Source organism: Drosophila melanogaster, chromosome X (genome assembly GCF_000001215.4).
Source record: "Drosophila melanogaster chromosome X".
Taxonomy (NCBI): Eukaryota; Metazoa; Arthropoda; class Insecta; order Diptera; family Drosophilidae; genus Drosophila; species Drosophila melanogaster.
Genome location: NC_004354.4, coordinates 4,365,471 through 4,383,804, shown reverse-complemented (window position 1 = coordinate 4,383,804; position 18,334 = coordinate 4,365,471). Strand labels below are relative to the sequence as shown.

General features: G+C 44.5%; 1 protein-coding gene, 1 long non-coding RNA gene and 6 other non-coding genes across 8 annotated transcripts; 6 read left to right on the top strand and 2 right to left on the bottom strand.

The window, feature by feature from the left end:
* Positions 1 to 584: 584 nt before the first annotated feature.
* On the bottom strand, positions 585 to 10,534 carry lncRNA:CR46499 (long non-coding RNA:CR46499). Its single transcript, NR_182250.1, has 12 exons — positions 10,462 to 10,534; positions 9,788 to 10,380; positions 9,606 to 9,720; positions 7,234 to 8,324; positions 6,651 to 7,130; positions 6,055 to 6,581; positions 5,459 to 5,950; positions 4,862 to 5,408; positions 4,496 to 4,799; positions 2,238 to 3,047; positions 1,377 to 2,017; positions 585 to 763 (listed from the first exon to the last, which is right to left on the bottom strand). It is a non-coding gene; the product is annotated as a long non-coding RNA:CR46499 (long non-coding RNA).
* asRNA:CR43614 (antisense RNA:CR43614) lies at positions 10,334 to 15,019 on the top strand. The gene is made up of 3 exons (NR_047763.1): positions 10,334 to 10,408; positions 11,552 to 11,810; positions 14,425 to 15,019.
* Positions 12,669 to 17,388, bottom strand: CG3626 (uncharacterized protein). Its single transcript, NM_131934.2, has 6 exons — positions 15,663 to 17,388; positions 14,694 to 14,991; positions 14,418 to 14,631; positions 14,199 to 14,352; positions 14,015 to 14,130; positions 12,669 to 13,945 (listed from the first exon to the last, which is right to left on the bottom strand). Exons 1-6 carry the CDS (start codon positions 17,215 to 17,217, stop codon positions 13,463 to 13,465), a joined length of 2,820 nt encoding a protein of 939 aa, NP_572162.2. The 5' UTR covers positions 17,218 to 17,388; the 3' UTR covers positions 12,669 to 13,462.
* On the top strand, positions 15,070 to 15,159 carry mir-984 (mir-984 stem loop). Its single transcript, NR_047761.1, has one exon. It is a non-coding gene; the product is annotated as a mir-984 precursor RNA (primary transcript).
* On the top strand, positions 15,224 to 15,322 carry mir-983-2 (mir-983-2 stem loop). The gene has a single exon (NR_047759.1). It is a non-coding gene; the product is annotated as a mir-983-2 precursor RNA (primary transcript).
* Positions 15,406 to 15,496, top strand: mir-983-1 (mir-983-1 stem loop). The gene has a single exon (NR_047757.1). It is a non-coding gene; the product is annotated as a mir-983-1 precursor RNA (primary transcript).
* A 168-nt stretch (positions 17,389 to 17,556) lies between the features above and the next one.
* Positions 17,557 to 17,626, top strand: mir-303 (mir-303 stem loop). Its single transcript, NR_047755.1, has one exon. It is a non-coding gene; the product is annotated as a mir-303 precursor RNA (primary transcript).
* Positions 17,627 to 17,906: 280 nt separating this feature from the next.
* mir-982 (mir-982 stem loop) lies at positions 17,907 to 17,999 on the top strand. The gene has a single exon (NR_047753.1). It is a non-coding gene; the product is annotated as a mir-982 precursor RNA (primary transcript).
* Positions 18,000 to 18,334: the final 335 nt, after the last annotated feature.

The window sequence follows — 18,334 nt, the reverse complement described above, 5'->3', positions numbered from 1 at the left end:
GGCAACCATAATTGAGTAGCAGGTGTATACTGGGAACCAACTGATCGATGGTCACCTTCTGGAATTCCTGTTCGCCTGGTAATTTAAATTGAAAAATCTAACAATTTGCCCAAAAAATAATGGTTTTTTGTGGCTAACTTTTTAGATTTTGGGTTACTTGTTACTAGGCAACCATAATTGAGTAGCAGGTGTATACTGGGAACCAACTGATCGATGGTCACCTTCTGGAATTCCTGTTCGCCTGGTAATTTAAATCGAAAAATCTAACAATTTGCCCTAAAAATAATGGTTTTTTGTGGCTAACTTTTTAGATTTTGGATTACTTGTTACTAGGCAACCATAATTGAGTAGCAGGTGTATACTGGGAACCAACTGATCGATGGTCACCTTCTGGAATTCCTGTTCGCCTGGTAATTTAAATCGAAAAATCTAACAATTTTCCCAAAAATTCACCGTTTTTTGGCAAACTTATGGACCTATGAGTACCAGGAGACCATAATCTGTAGCTGGTGGCCACTGTAAATCAAACTCCGGCTAAAATCGAAACTTCACCCAATTTTCCCAATAAAAAGTCAATTCCAATTGAAAATTCGTGTATATTTTATTTTTCCTTTATCACTGGGGTTTGTTATTTGCTAGCCACCATCAGCGGATACCTGGGAGTTGTCCTTGTCGTCCTCGTCGTGAAGAACCTCGTCGTCGATGGTGATAATCGGAGTGTCCTCTAAGTCCTGCATAGCGTGGGTAGGCGTCCTCGAAGGGGCTGGCGGATTCGAAGGAGTAAATTTCCACATTTTTGGTAGGGGGTCATCAAAATTTAATAAATTGGGAAAAAATTCTAGTTAAAAAATTTACAAGCGCAACGGCCAATATTTACAATGTTTTGCCTAAAAATATGTTTATTTTTGACCGGAAAATTCGATATTTACTTACAGTTTTTTCATCACAACTTGGCTAAAAATTGTCATAAAGCTAAACAGTAAACTGTTTTGTGAAGCTAATTACCAATGCTAACTACCCCTATCACTTTTAAATGGATTTTCAAAAATTAATTTTTCCGTGAATTTTCACATTTTTGATAAGGGGTAACATCATCAAAATTTGCAAAAATTGGCAAAAAATTAAAGTTCCCAAATTTGAATGCCAATCGATTGGGAATTGAATTACGAGTGCAACGAGGTATGACAAACCATTTTTGAACCAATATTTACAATGTTCTGCCTAAAAATCGGATTGTTTTTTGACGGAAAATTAATTTTTACATTTCTTACGCACACATATACAAGGCCCCGTGTCATTGTTTATGTGTGGACCAAAATACTCAACACTAAAGCTTTTCAATAACATTCTATCTACTTATTATTCTATCTACTTACATTCAAATAAACTGTGAATACTGTACACTCTTTTAGAATGAATGATTCATTTGCCCTTATGGATGCATTCATGCAGATGTCCAAGTGCAGATGCCCCAGGTGGGTGGCCCAATGGTGCAGTTAATCGAACCTTCCGCTGGCCAATTGAGATATTAGTGGCTGGGCCATAAACTGGAAGATGCAGAGCACCATCCTCTGAACCCCCCCTGCAAGCCATCCCTTGGTGCCCATCCATTAACCCTTAACTGCCCGGCTGGCAAGTCAAGTTGCAATTTGGCCAACACTCATTCATTATGTCTCACAGTTATTTGGCCTGACTCGTCTGCAATTGGATTCAATTTAGTTACGAGTTCGCTGATGGGATCGGACCCTCCCCCTTTTTGGGGGGGCGAAGGACGGTGGTTGGGCAAAACGTCCGAGACACGAACCACGCCAAAATCGATATGACTCGATTAACATGCTTGGATCTTCTTGGTCTCCTCCTGCTTTTTCGTCGTCGGTGGTGCTATTGATGCCTGTGGTTGCAGTGGAGCTGCAACCTGGACTGCTGCGATTTGGAGCCGATCTGCAGCCGCCGCCCCAAGCTGCTGCTCAATGTTGGTGGCGCCAGCCCAAGGCCGCTCGAGAAGTTCCTGCTGAACCTATAAGATAGAGAGAGTATAATTAGCTTTGTTATAGAAATAGACGTAATCATTAAGTGAACCAAGTATATTCGACTTATATGTAAAACTAAACTATGTAATTCAATAAATATAAAAATATTTAAAAAAAAAAATGTGTGTTGTATTAATTACGGGAAGAGGAATATTTACTGTAGTGAAATAATAAGCATATTTCTTATTTGGCTAGGGTAAAACTCACGTAGCGGCCCTCGGGATTGTATGGTCTGGAGCCAGACTCCTTCCTCGACTCCCAGATCGGGCAGCTACTTCTACTTTGCGTGGTCGCGTTCATCATTTTGGTGTCTTGTTTTGTGGGTTTCATTGCTCTCGGGGCCCCCGAACCTCCTCCTGCAGCTCCTGCTCCTCGGTTGTTAAATAGCTGGGCGGAACTTGATGAGATGATGGGCAATTATCTGCGGGAGGTCCCGCACACACAGGCACAGGGGCACAGCGGTGTGGTGGAGGGGAAGGAGGGGGGGGGGAGTGGCTCTGGCAACAAACTATGTCTTACAACGTTGTGCCAGCTCAAGCTTTTGGTTACTCTTTTTTTCCGTACTTTTTTTCATTTTGGTTTTTGGTCCCGGCAATTGCGATTTTGTGGCTGCGTTGCACATGCGCGCCAGCTTCAGCGCCATCGCCATCAACGCCTCACGATCGTGATGGGTGCGAGTGGGAGAGCTGGCGGAGTGAGTGAGAGGACGTGACTGGGCGGGCGTTGAGTGCGATGGAGAGGGGAACACACGCGCTGTCTGCTTCTTAGAGAGAGAAAGACACGCGTGCGCACTAACAAGCGACGACAGCTGAGATCAGTGCGAAAGAAACGCAAAAAAAGCGGGGGGACTGGGGCTCTTGTGGTGGCCCAAGGGGGTGGTCCATCTGGGGGGTGGAGGGTAGTGCCGGCATCTGGGCAGCAGCGGCAGCCAATCATTGCCTCAAGGCCAATTTGGGGCAACGAAAGAGTTGCAGTTGCGTAGAGCCATTTAGCCAGCCAGAGATGACATGGTTCCATCTGAAAATTAGCAAGAAAATATTCGATAAAATAAACTGAAACTTTGCTTAAAAAAAAAGGAGTAGTTCAAAGTTATCATATGCTTTAGTTTTTGTTTGCTATGATTCTCAATTCTTAATTATAAACAATGCATAAGAGATATTTTTCTTTACAATGTACATCGTTCGGTGTGAGGTATATTCTACTACTTGTCGTTCTTGCAAAATGTGTTCTTAGCTTGATTTTTTTTTTCGAATTATGATTTAGGTTATGATACCGAAAGCCAAATGATCATCACTGTTGCTCGGAGCGGCAGGCATTGTGTGGTGGTAGTGGTGCTGGTGGTGCTGGCGTCGCTGCGGTGGCGGCTCTGACGGCTCTGGCGGCCAAACAAACACGATGAGGCGTTGTTGGCGTCAGGGAAACTGAAACTGCAGACGGCCGAAAGTCCCGCTTCTCCCAACCGGCGACGCCCTGGCGACTCTCAAGTGGTAGAATCTACGAAGACTGCAGAATCGGTTGGTGCGGTACAATCGGGGCTTGAGGGGGTAGCCGAAGAATCGGGAGTCGAGGCTGACACGCTGGCATTCGATAATTGCCTTGGAAAGTATGCGCTTCTCTCGGTTGCAGTCGCGTTTAGCCCTCAAGAGCAGTCTTCGGGCCCAGTCTTTCGCCGATTGCCCAGTCTTCTGGCACTCTTGCAGATAGCGACTCTCGCTTCGATTGGCTGTCCGTTTGGAGAATCACTCAGCCGAGGAAAGAGCAGCAGAGAGAGTGGACGGGTGGACGGGGGAAATAATTTCCCCCAATTAATTACTTTGGTCGAAGGCCCAGCAATAGCTGTGAGAAATGATTTCATTTTGTGGCAGCAGCTAATTGGCCACAAAGGCCGAGAGTTAGAAAGAACTGGGGGAGAATAGAGTGATCTTCATTGCTGATCTTTACCGTTTGGTGGAGCAAATATCGATCACTAATGGCCGTGCTTCATTAGATGACTTTAATGAGTAGCTTAAAGGCAGAGGGTAATGATTGCCTTGATGACTTCGAATATCTCAGTGCTTTGTCACTGTTCTTTTGTGATCGTTTTCAAAATTCTTATAAAAGGTTCTATATAGATCAGGATCTAGAGGAGTCAGAGCACCGCAGCTAAACATAATGATTCCTTGCAAATCAATTACCGTGGTTCACAATTATTTCGAAGCAGATCCCCTTCCGGCGATCTGATATTGTCAATCCAATTGCCCCGATTGATGTTCAAAGGAGGCACAAAAGATCGAGGATCGTATCCTTTTGATCTGGGGGATTATCCCTAACCACCGTGACCGTATCCTGATCCCTATGCTTATCGGGGATCTACTGTGCAACTTCAACTTAATTACTGCGCGCTCGACAAACGCAAATCGTCGAACAATGCCCACTGGGCCACTTGAGGATGTCAACCCCAACTACATCAATTTACCCTACTTTACCTTGTTTTGAGGAGATGCAGATGAAGAGGCGGAGATTCGGGAGCCAAAGAAATGGCAAGCATCCAGTAAATGGAATGACGGATGACAGTCGCAGATTGGTCGAAAGCAGGAAGCCAAAACAGTTGGCCATGTGACGGCTAGTGATGCATGCATCCCACTCTCTTGGCAACGTCATCGGAATTGTAGGGACAACAGCCAGGACATGACCACTGCGAGAAGTGCCTGCACCATGGTCTCCATAAAAATCCAACAAGGTGTCCGCTTATTGAGCAATGTTATGCACCAGCACCAGCATCACCTCGATCTATTACAAATTCACGCATTAAATAATAAATACTCAAGATTGTACGATTTTTCGCTGTGTACTTATTCATTTCAGGCAGCCAGGAGTGTGTGATTGCTATCAACAGCTTGATTTTAATTTCACCTCTCTTTCGCTTTCTGCAAACAAAGAGATGTCCTTGTGTTTGTTTTTGTTGTTTGGCCCGTTGTGTTTTTTCAACTGTTTTGCAGCGATCTGAGCCCTGCGTCCTGCGATTTGGGTCCTGCACGGCACTTCCTTCTGGCGGCGTTCAGCGGAGCGGATGAGCCGCATAGTTGGCCAGCAAGGTGGAAAAATCAGAGCGCCAGGGGTTGAGGGCTAAGCACTAATGCCTCAGGATGCAGGATATAGGATGTGCCGCATAGTTGCTGCACAATGAGCTAGCCGAGGCTCAGCCCAAGGATAATTACTTTTGTGCAATTATGCGATTAGTTTATAGGCCAATAAGTTTGTAAGGATGGTATGCCTCCCGGCATAATTGATGGGCTTAGCAGCAGTTAACAATACTCGCTTAAGGAAGTGCCAAACGTAGAGAAATTCAGACGACATTTCCTCTTATCTGTCGCTGGTTGCCTTGTCGATCCGGCATTTCTAAAACGTTTCCATTATTTAAAAACCAATAATGCAACTGGGTAACTTACCCATATATCAAGTGCTCGAACTAGCCATTAAGATCCGACTCGCCTGACCAGGAGTACAGATTGTACGAGCGAGCACGAACTGCCCATCGATCTCGTCCTTGTCCCACTACCGCACTGATTCAATCAGCAAGTTCGAGCGAGACCAATGCACAAATCGCCAGTCGCTCGACCATCAATAAGCCGCTATCAAAATTGGCTTAAGTGGCGCATGTGGGTGGAGTGGGTGGTGCAGCCACCTGCCTGCAACCCCGCCTGGAATCCCGCGATGGGTGGTGTGGCTGCCACTGGCGAGAGATATATTTTTCACGCTCATAAAATAAATGTCAACCATAAACCGTGACTAAGTCGGGAGACAAACAAATTACTAAATAAACGCGCATCGGAAACTGCATGGTGGCCACCACCCCATCCGGCCAACGGGGAATTGATGATCTGAGCTCATATGCGACTGGCAGGGGCGTCACTCGGTGGGGTCCAGCTAGTCGGCAAGTCCTGTAAGGCAATTAATGAATTAGATGGAAGACTAGTATGTTCAATGAAGGTAAAAGTTACTGCAGTGTCTGTTTAATAATATAATATATCTGAAGCGAAATTACCCCTTGACCAGCTGCGCCACTGTCCACGACAAGTGCTCACGGCCAGCTGACGGAGCTGGCAGCCCACCACCGACCGATTAGATGTCCAGTGTATCCAGTAGCTAGATACCACCATTCCGGCCAAAACACCCACATGTGAATCGAGATTCAGACCTCATGACCGCCGCATCCGCCTCCGCATACAAAATGTAAATATTTAATTTTGAAACAGTGTAACTAAAGGGATTTGAAACGCGCGTGGCTGGGTTTTTTTTTTTTTCGGGCAAGGAAATCAACGGAACCCGCAGGATTCGACATGGTCCATTTTATTTTGGGTGGTAGGGAAATCGCCCTCGTTGTGACATGTGAAATGTTGCAATTTTCCTTGCCCTTAGGAGCACAATGACTTGGCTGGAGGATTGGGTTACAGCCGGAAAATGGGTGCAGAATGTCAACGATTTTTAAGAACATCTCGATGTCTCGGTTATATTATGATTCTGGCACATTTGGCATTTAATCAGTAAGCCAAAAGAGCGCTGCGCGGATCTCTGAAATAGGTTGACAAACAAAATGCGTGAATTCAACGAATAAAAATGTTTAACCAAAAATAAATGTACCTTTTTTTATTCACTGTGTGAAATGTTTCTTCCAGTGTTATCCGTGCCCATTCCTCGACCATGTGTCCGTGTCCTTTTTTATGGCCAAATAATATCAAGATAAGCGGCGCATTAGACAAAAGCCAGCCAGGCGACTTCCTTGAGCTGCCTGCGGGTCCCTGGGGTGTCCTTCCGGCAGGACCTCGATCTGGACACCATAGGTGGTGTCCGCCTCGTCCACGCTCACCTCCGCGTCTAGTCTGGTCTGTGCCATCGCCCACCGACGGCTCAAAACTTTTCCTCCTTTGCCCTTTTTTAATCGATTGATTGCTGCGTGTGTTTAGTTTTTTATGCGGGACCTTGTTCAAATCCCCGTTTCCTGGGTGTCCGTTTGCCTTTGGATAACATCTAATTGCAAATTGACTCCGGCTGTCGGGAAACTTAAAGTTGGAAATCTAAGATTTTACTTTGGCTGCTGACCATCGAAGTGGCTTCTCCCAGCTAAAAAGAAAAGAAACAAAAACTGTACATTGGATGATATCACCATAGCCATATAGCCATAATGTGGAAGGGGTGTCAAATTAATATGTTTAGTTTATGTTACCTTTCTTTTCCAGGCCTTATTTACTCTTGACTTTGGCTCGTGCACGTTTGTTAAAGTTCGTTGACAGTCTTTAAGTTTTGCATTTTAATGCTTGACTATATTGCTTAAAATAAACATTTATTTAAGGCCTCGGGCTTTGTGAGCTTTATGGAGATGTGATACTCCTCCCGGGCAATCAAACAGCTCCTGGCAGCCCACATCCTCGCGTCCTGGGACATCCCCTCGGGATTATCCTGATGGCAATCAAATGTTTTGCTAAATGTTAAAGACCGCAGGCCCAGCGGGTGAGATACAGCGGCTATAACAATAACATCGGTGACTATGTCGTGTGGCTGTTGGGTGCCAGTTGCTAGATGGTAGATGGTAGATGGTGGATGATGGATGGTGGGGGTTAGAGGTCACACCTCTTGACTGGCTATGCAAATCCCGCTGCTCTGGTTAATTTTGTATGCGATGACAACAATTTAATTTCCAAAAGCCATAAAAATGAAATAAAATTTTCAATTGTAGCTGTTGGGCGTGTATTCGCCCCTGCCCTGCTTGTCGTTTCTTTCCCCGTTTCGTTGGCTGGGTGGTGTGGCTGTGATTTGGATATTGGATTCGGTTCTGGTGGCTGCACTTGGCAGTGCGCAAAGTGACGCCGTCGACGCTGCCAATGACACTGTAATCGCAACCCTCCGCCGTTCGCTCCTTCGCCTGCTCATCCGTTTTCTCCTCCGCCACCCGCCACCCGCCACTCGCCATTCGACGCCGATCCACCCCTTCCTTCGTCCTCCGCATCCTGTTGACGCCTGCCAGCGCCCGACTGGCTCAGCTTCCTCTGCTCGGCTGTCTTTTTGACTGCCGCCCCTTGTTCTCCACTGGCACGGCCGTGTGTACCCGCTTTTTTGACTATTCACCCACCACACCCGCTTGTCGGTTCGGTGGTGTAACCCTCTCCTCTCAGGCATAAATCACAGTGACAAACTTGTCGCATGCAAAGGCGCGGAAAGCGAAGCCTGCCTTGTCACGCCGGTGTGGGTGGTGGTGGTGTCGCGGCAAGGAAGGTGCCCACTTGGGTGAACACAGTGTCCTCCAGGTTGTTCGAAAATCTGAAAAAATAATAGAAGTTTGTAAGCTTTTTTTTTTTTGATACTAAGTTCATTTGATTTTATAGATATTTTACTTATCTAATCACTGTTAAGCATTTTAAGCACAGTGACGTGGCTTTGACACCATGTCGTAGCTATCCAACCATAGGAAGTTACTGCGGCCAAAGCGGACCAATCCGAGTCCGAGATATCCGCATATTTAAATGTAATGGCATGAACAAATTAGGATGGATTTGGCCACAGAAAAAGGGGGGATATAGATAGGTATGTATGTATAAGAGCTGGGCAATCAAAGGCTTAGGCACGGTCACTAATAACTTCTTGGAACGTGCCTGGCACTCCAAAGTTGTAATCCCAATGCCAATCGCCCCAAGGAACGGACTTGTCGCCGAATCCCTGAGTGCCCGTCCTCTATTGACAAACAATCAACATCAACCACTTGAGTGACGGCAAACAGAAGGGAAAAATCAAAGCCGTACCGCAAGATATCACAGATTTTCATTATGAAGCATTTAAGCCAGTCCAAAATCAAAGCCACCCACCCATATCCCACCACCCACTGGTCGTCCCGGGGGTTGACTTTTCCACTTCTTTTTCCCGGCTTCAGTTTCCTTTTTGGTTTTGCGCTCTGGCAAATTAAATTAGATGCTTAATATGCAGCGAACGTTTCATTTGTTTTGCGGCTAGAAAATCAACGTGGAAAATTAGGCAAACAAAAGCGCTCTCTCTTTATCCCGCAGTCTGTCTTTTGCCGGACTAGAAGCCCGGACGGAATCCACATGACCGAAGGCGGTGGAAAACCATGGAGCCGGGAGCTTAGCCACTAATGAGGCGCATTACTTTTGGCCAGAGATTTGAAATCATTATCCCATCGAAACTAATCCGGCTCATGGTCTCCGGCATTTCGGCATTTGTTAATTTTGTGCAAACATCGGACGGAGGAGGCCGAGTTCTAATGCTCCACCTCTGAGTTCCGGGCCACAGCCGCATCCACCGGATGGGCAAATATTGAACCAATGGACACGAGGACATGAGCACTGCCTGCTCCCAAATGATTGTGGACCGTCTTTTGTTCGCATTTTGTTGGGGACTTGTATAGAGAAATAGACTGCTTATCATAGGCACTGTCATGAAGCGAACAAGATGTAACATTTTAAAATGATAACAAAAAGAGCGACGAATTACATATGTATTAAGGCTAAATCGAAACATTTGCTCTATAGATTTAAGCAAAAGTTTGAATATAGCGCAACTTTTCTGCTCCTATACAGATTTTATTACCTGTTCAAAAACACATGAAGATCCATTAAAATCCGGAAGAATTTGGACTTGTCCAAACTGATTTCGATTCCTTCTTCAGCTCCCTTGTGTGTTTATTCCTGATCTTTGCCACAAACTTTAAAATAAATATAAATGCTTCGTGTTATTTAAGAATTTTAAATAAAGTTGGGAAAGTACAGCACCTGCCACCGGAGGAACTGGAATAGTATGGTTAGGATTATTGACTCTTCGCTGGGCTCCTTTTTGATCTCCAGTATTCACCATCCTCTTGGCGCTGGAAACTTAATGAAATGCAACGTACATCTTGATGTTCTAAAATCCAGAATGTTTGTAAACAACATGTGTACAAATGTTAAAATCAGTACAATATTCAAATTTTAAGCTGGCAACTCCCTAAAGCTGCGATACCGATTAAGAAGCCTTTAAAAATTATAGGTTAATTTAGGGTGGCCAACTAACTCCACGTTATTTAAAAAATGGTAATTTTCATTGTTTTTTATTGTCTAAGTCACCTTCAATTTTGAATCTGATGATGTTTTTAAAGCTCTACAATAGATTTTAGAATATTAGAATCAGGCTAATCAGGCTAATAATCATGCCAACGAATGACGCTTTCGAATATCGAAACTTTCGGGGAATCGATATTTCTTATAACTGTTCCTTAATGAGGTCGACCAATCGATAAGTCCCTACTTCTAAAGTTCCTTATCGGAATTCCAGCATTCTTTCTTTTCTTGGTCAGCTCTCGTCGAGTTCGGACGCATGGTGCTAGGTGCTATACATGGACAAAAAGGATAAATGTGGTAAGAATCAGTTACATATATAATAATTATGTACATAAGATAATTATAAGAACATTTTGCAAGAGGGCAAGGAACGTGATTTATATATTTTGTGGTTTTCCAGAAGACTTGATTCCCGAGGCTTATACAGATTTAATTTTGTGTTTTGCCAGAATCGTTTCTTCGCAGATTTCCAGAAAATAAAATGTTGGGTTATGTGTAATGTTTAAAGTACTAATACAAGCAAACAATGCTTTTTCCCTGCCGATGTCAAGAATAACCTTGAAATACAAGTAAAGGAATCGTTTTCTTCGCAGATTTCCAGAAAATAAAATGTTGGGTTATGTGTGATGTTTAAAGTACAAATACAAGCAAACCATGCTTTTTCTTTGCCGATGTCAAGTATAACCTAGAAATACAAGTAAAGGAATCGTTTTCTTCGCAGATTTCCAGAAAATAAAATGTTGGGTTATGTGTGATGTTTAAAGTACAAATACAAGCAAACCATGCTTTTTCTTTGCCGATGTCAAGTATAACCTAGAAATACAAGTAAAGGAATCGTTTTCTTCGCAGATTTCCAGAAAATAAAATGTTGGGTTATGTGTGATGTTTAAAGTACAAATACAAGCAAACCATGCTTTTTCTTTGCCGAATTCAAGTATAACCTACAAATAGAAGTAAAGCAAACTTTTTCTTCGCGAATTTCCAGAAAATAATCCAATCTTTTTTCTGTGCGAATTGTATTTTACAGTAAAGTTATATAATGCATGATGTACAAATCCAAGCAATGCAATTTTATTTATTTGTGTTTTTCTATAACTAACAACCTACAACAGTAAAGTGGATTTATGTAGCTTGAAGGCAAAAACTAAAACTTCAACAATGCGCGTGCTTATACGCAACTACTTTTCTGTGGAAATTATCTCATTGTAAAATGCTGTCTTTGAAATCTTCCTGCCAACATTTTCCATCAGAACGAAAGATCTAGAATTCTAGCGAAGCACATGTGGACTTTTTATTCCACGGATTTGTCATCAGTCACAATTTTGATTGATAATATTTGCCGAAATATTCTGCGTAGCCTCATATTTCCTTTTTCCTTATGTATGTATATGTATGTGTAGCGCGCGATGGAGTCTCATGTCTAAAGTTTCCATTTTTCAGACCACAAATTGAAATTGACCCTAGACACGCGGTGCAAGAATTGCGAAGACGATGGCAACCGAAATCAAAATCTGATTCTCAATCGGAATCAGAATCAGAAGTCCACGCCGGTCTGGGATGCCATGGAGATGGGACATTTGTATGCAAATTCAGTGATTGCTCTCCGCAGAAACCACAGGCAAAGGCAAGACGGTAGGAGCGACCACACAATAAATGGGCATAAATTACACGACCCGAAGGAGGAGCCACCAGACAGACGGTGAGTACATTTTGCTGGCAAGTGGAGTGGTGGGGGGTGGGGGGGTCTCAAAATTGATCATTTCTGGCTGGGATGTGGTTGCGGATGACGAAGAGCTGGATGGCTGGCGCCATTGGAGTGCGGCGTTGCCACTTGAATTTTTGATTTAACAAATGCTCATTTGTAAAACGGCCCGGCGAGACCAGCTCCTCGTCCTCATCTACTACATCCACATGCTCATCCTTGCAAAATTTAAATGGGCCACAGCCGAAGAAAGCCGGGCCAACAAATCCAACAAATGGTCCAAGAGCGACAGAGGGGAGGGAATGTGGCAGGGTTTCCAGTCTCAGATCAGAGCCAAACTTTTGCCCAACTGCCTGGCAACAATAATAATGTCACGTTTATCGTGTGCAGCTAATTACTAACAAAAAGATAGTTTGTAATCCTACACAACTGGCGGGAATGGAGAATGGAGACCGAGAAACAGTGAAGCGGAGAACTTGGCCAGAAGAGTTAGCCAAGCGTGGCCAAAAGTGACTCCAGGCCATACAGGGTGTAGTAGTAAGGAGGGGTTAGTAGGGGAGCTTTGGGGTTGGAACAACAGACACCGACCACCAGTAGCCCGTAATTCTGAATCTGCATTTTTGGGGAAGCAAACTTTGCTAGCAAAGCAAAAGCAAACCAAGCCAAAGCCGGTCGTCGAAACTTGGCCAAAACATGTGCTGCAATCTTGGGACCAGAGTTTTCTGGGCATTAGCACACGCCTGCCTGACTGACTGTCTTGGCCAAAAACCAAAAACCCAGCGAAAAACCAATACACCCCGAGCAACAAACAGCTGCTCAACCTTTTTGGCAGCTTTGGGTGATCAACATCTTATAAGGCATTTGTAAACAGTAAATGTATTTGTATAAATATAGTACAATATAATTTATAATATGAGGTGTGATTCACACAGTAGCACACCATAAATTACAAAGTCAATCGTCTGGGTTAGTAAAAAAAAAAGATTAATCAAAACTTTCTGAAAAACTGCTCAGAAATATTTTCTATTAGTTTTCAGCTCATATATTCATTAACAAATTTATTATTGATTATTTTTCTTCATGAGCAAAATGTGTAACCTTTTTGTGTCATTTTTTTAACAATGTGCAAAAACCTCAATTATTCCAATATCACGGAAGATTCTTATATATACTGCGATATATCTTATATATACATCGCATGTGGAGCTTATTGTACATACACGTTTAATTGACACCACTTTTGACAAACAATCAAAATCACCCGAAATCTTCTGGCATTTTGGTACTTAGGCTTCGATGCTTAAACGAACACGATTTGATAATAGTTCTCTAACAGATGTGGTTAAAGTTGTCTCAAATAACAAATTGAAATTGAACAAAAAAAAAACCCTTTAAAAATATCTAGTTAACCACATCAAACCTACTCGACCAACTCAACATTCCACCACATTTGGGTTTCCTCTATGTTAAGCAGCATAACCACTTGGTTGTAATCATTTGCCTATCTCATATTCGCTCGATTCCCTATCGTAATAATATCGCTTTGCTTTTGAGACTCTCGAGTTGAACCAGAAATGAACGAAGTTCTTCATTGCTTGGCACGTCCAGATGGCAGATGATATTGGTCGGGAGCCCAGCTCCGTCGATCCCTACAGTCCGTGCCCATCCGTTGGTATTCCGGTGCCTTTGACCGTGGTCACACCACCATACGATAAAAGATCCGCCTGATCCGGCTTGTCGCGCGTGGCATGGTAGGCCTCGCGTTCCCGATCCGGGAACTTGGTGGGCAGATTGGGCGAGTGTAGATTGACCTTGGCCTCGAAACGTACGCCGGCCACCTCCACCTCATAGTGGCCGGACAGCACGTACTCATTGGTCACCGGCAGCTCCCGTCCCTCGTCGTCGAAGTTTCGCACGAAGCCCAGACAGACTTGCTTCTCGAACGTGTACCCATAGCCGGTGGTGGTGGTCATACCTACGTAGACCCCGTCGCGATAGATGGGTTCGCCGCCCCAGCACCACATGTCCACCTCGTGATCGTGGTCGTTCAGCAAGAGCTGCACATACATTCGCTTAACGCCCTCCTCGCGCTGTTTCAGCAGCGCATTGCGGCCAATAAAGTCGATGGGTTTCTGCAAAGACAATATGAATGGCATATAAGTTTTCGGTATTAAGGGACTATTCTCTGTCTGTTAACCCACATTGAATTTGACGCGCCAGCTGCGTCCGCACTCCAGCGGCGTGGTAAAGGTGTCCAGATCCTGTCCCCAAAAGGCATAGAACTTTTCAATGCGCAGGGCGCGGGTGGCGTAGTAACCTAAAATGGGCAAATAGGTAGTTCAAGTAATGAAGCCGCTTAAGTTAGTTCGCTTTTCAACGACTCACCTGCATGCTGTATGTTGAACTTTTGGCCTGCCTGATACAGACGGGAGTACACATGCAAGGCGTATTCGTTGGGAATATATAGGACATAGCCCAATTCACCCGTGTGGGTAATGTTCAGCACTCGAATGCCGTCGGCCAATCCCACATCCAATTCCTGGCAAAGATTAGGTAGGTAAAAAATATTTAATATAAATTAACATGAATCTCGAAATCTCTCACCTTATAGGTAAAGAAGGGAAAGCTTTTGGGCGTGAGATCGGTGTCGGTGAGCTCTGAAAGCAGGATGCGGGAGTAGGGTCCTAGGATGCAGATGGCCGTGTACATGGAGGTCACATCTGCCACATTAACCTTGGCCCTTAGATGATTGGGCATGTGTTTCCGAATCCAGCACATGGAGCGCGTTTGCTGAATGGTGGGTGCAATCATCATGTAGCTGAAATAGCGAATGATGAGCGTCTCACTGGCCATGTTGAGCTGGATGGGCAAGCTACTTACTGCCGCTCGGAGAGGCGTGCCAAGGAGCAGTCGTTCTCATAGCCCCCATTGGGATTCTGCATGCCTGTGTGGATGATGGAGCCCACGGCCACGTCCACGTCGTTGGAGCAGAGGTACTGCAATAGGTCCACCACCTCGTTTCCCTTCGACCAGAAGTCGTATTTGGTAAAGGAGCTGTAGTCTGCTATGCCAATGCGTTCCCTACAAGCCCGGTATTCTGAGGCCACATGATCGAACCACGGCGGCTTGCCAAAGGTGCGTGTTTGGGCAATACGAAAGCGCGGCAACCCGAACTCATCTGAAATATAGAATCAAGCCGGAGAAGGAAGAATGAGTCGTCAACTCGGTGAGTGAATGGGAATGGCTTCTATTGCGTAGAAACAAATTTCATTGAGGTAAATACGGTTGGAATTTTGTCTTTTAACTATAAATCCAACCGAATTTGGCTCGGCGAAATTTTTCAGTTTACTGGCGTCGAAAAAACATCTCGTAATAAGCTGTGTGTGTAGATTCGTATTATATGCATATGCTATTATATTGCAATAATTAAATAATACGTTTCGAACTAATGATTTTCAGTTCATTCATTAGGTAGTTACGCATTATCTAGTTGTTGTAAACATTCAACTCGATGGCGGATGAGAAATTACTTATGATGTACCATTCTTGTAATAAACTGTGTGTGTAGATTCATATTATATGCATATGCTATTATATTGCAATAATTAAATAATACGTTTCGAACTAATGATTTTCAGTTCATTCATTAGGTAGTTACGCATTATCTAGTTGTTGTAAACATTCAACTCGCTGGCGTATGAGAAATTACTTATGATGTACCATTCGAACGTATTTATCTGTACTTTTTAAATATTCAGATAGACATTGAATGGCGCATTCATTTGTATCATATGAACATCTCAATAACCGACAATAGATGTGATCAAAAACCTATTAACATAAATGTACCGTGCTTGTCCTGCTGATCGAAGTAGTTGGGTCGCTCGTAGCCCATCGACTGCCCAAAAACGGCGCCCGCCTCCTTGAGTTGCGGGTAGATGGGCGACATGCGCAGGTTCCTACCGGTCTGGAACTCCTCGAAGGGGTAGTTGATTTCGAAGTGCTTTCCCGGTGCCTCTTTGCAGCGATCTCGCAGGAACTTTCGGTTGTTGTGCAGCCCCAGAAACCGGCTGATGTCCAGGATGTGCAGGTCGAGGTAAGTAGAGCCCTTGGTTATTAGATCGGTGAGGACGCGTCCAATGCCTCCGGATGCCGATACACCCATTGTCTTGTTGCCAGCTGCTACATAGTAATTTTGGATTTCAGGTGCTTCCCCTAGGATCCACTTGCAGTCGGGAGAGAATACCTGCAGCGAATTTGTTAGCCTATCCAACGTGGCATCTCTAAAGGAGGGAACCCTCAGCAACAGGGCATCGAGCAGCTCGTGAAAGTGATCCCAATCCGGCGGATGTTGGCGAGCTGTTTGCGATAGGGGAATCACTCCATCTTCGTACACCATCTTTGCCTCGCGCTCGAACCCGCCTGCGAGAATGTGACCTTCACACTCCCGAAAGAAGATGCGTCCATCGAAATCCCTGACGAAAGGCGTGTCCGGACTGAGCCCCTCGATGGGTTTCGTGTGCAAATAGTGGTGCTCCACCGCCTTGAGCGGCACTTTAACCACCGGTTTGGACAAAGTGCCCACCTCGCGTGCCCAAAAGCCCGTGCAGTTCACAAAGTACTCGCACTCCACATCGCCGGCGGTCGTCTCCACACTCCTCACCTTGCCATGCTCGCTGTGAATCTTCTTGATGGCACAGTGTTCGACTATGCGGACTCCCAATCGCTGGGCCTCGATCATGTAGGCCTGGCAAACGAGTTGCGGATCACAGACCCCGTCTTCAGGTATCCAAAGGCCACCTTCGATGCCGTCCAAGGAGAGCAGTTCACAGTGCTGGGCGCACTGCTCTGGCGAAAGGATTTCGCAATGCATGCCCCACGCCAAGGCCTGCGATTTCATGCGATTGAAGGCGGTCATGCGGTCCCAACTTCGAGCCAGATTCAGGCTACCGACTGGCCGCCATCCCGTGGGCAAACCGTTCTCCGCCAGTCGCTTGATCAAATCTATGGAGTACTCAGCCAGCTTGAGTTCCGTGTAGCTAGGTTCGAAGCGACCCGCCAATCCGCAGGCAGTCCAGGGCAGCTCGCCACCGACGCGATCCTGCTCCACGAGCAGCGTTTCGCCACCCCATCCCCTCAGTCCGAGGTGATAGGCCACCGAGGCGCCGGTGATGCCGCCGCCACAGATGACCACCCGGGATTTGACGGGCAGCTGACCGGCCAGTTCCTCGCTAAGATCGGCCGCCTGTTGCGGCTGAAACTTCCGCTTCCGCAGGACCCGTTCATCAGCCGGATCCATCTGGCTACTAGACAGGCGCACTGCATTCGAAAGGCCAGGTGAACACCACCTCCGTCTGGGAACTACAGAAACTGCATTCCCCGAACGCTGCAGCAGTTTCCACATCTTGTTCACCGGCGCAAACGTAAAGTATGTGTATATCACAACCTCATGGGACTAACCCGATTCTTGCCGCAGGTCACCGGATTCACTGGAGGGCACTATCTATATACGCGATATTGTGCTTTTGATTGGTAAATTGGCTTTTGGCACAATAACAACACAGCGGTAGAGTGGCCAGATGCGTTTGCGGTTAGAGATGGGTCGAAACGTCGATGATTATCGGTAAGCGTTCAGCGGAGACTCAATCCATGGTGCGAAACTTGGATAAACGGAAATTCCGTAAATATTAATAGCATAATTTCGCGCGCTGTATTCTTCTAGTGTTAAAAAACCAAATTGATATCTTGGTTTAGGTTTCACAGGAAACTGGTTTAATAACGAAAACTAGTTTCCTCTAAAATCCTAATCAAGACATCATGTGTCGTCGCATCGAGAAGTTATTACCAATATTCATTCATTTTTCATTTTTTTTCCCATTCCGAACGAGTTTTTATTTCCCTAAATTCGTTTATAATTGCCTAACAATATGAACAAAAAAAAAACGCTTTCGCTAAACTACACAATATACTGATATATGTACATGTATACCATCTTTTAAATATTTTTAACGAGTTTTTATTTTCCTAAAAATGTTTAAAGGTGCCTAAAAAACATTTCTGAATAAAAAGGAACGAATATATCAAGTTAAAAAACGAAATCATGTTAGATCCTGGACAAATATGAAGTAAATTGTTTTTATGCATCAATTACTTGATATTCATCCTTGAACTAAATGGTTTTAGAGCTGCAAGAAAAATTGTGCTATTTTTTCTGACAAATATTACGAATGATTACCATTCATATCCTTGGAACAATTCCTAATAGAATGTTATTATTACAACAATCTTTAGCAAGACTTTCGAGATAAGGATGGCATAACGCTGCAAAAAAAAAATATAAAAATTTACATACTTATCAATCATCTAATCAATCCATCAATCTAAGATTGATTTCAGTGCTAAAAAGAGTGAACACAACCATTTACGCCATTGAAAGTAGTCCTAAAAGACTGTTTTTAATACACCAGTCGTCAGTGATACTTTCAGGAATAATCGCATAATCCATCATTATTTGTTTGATT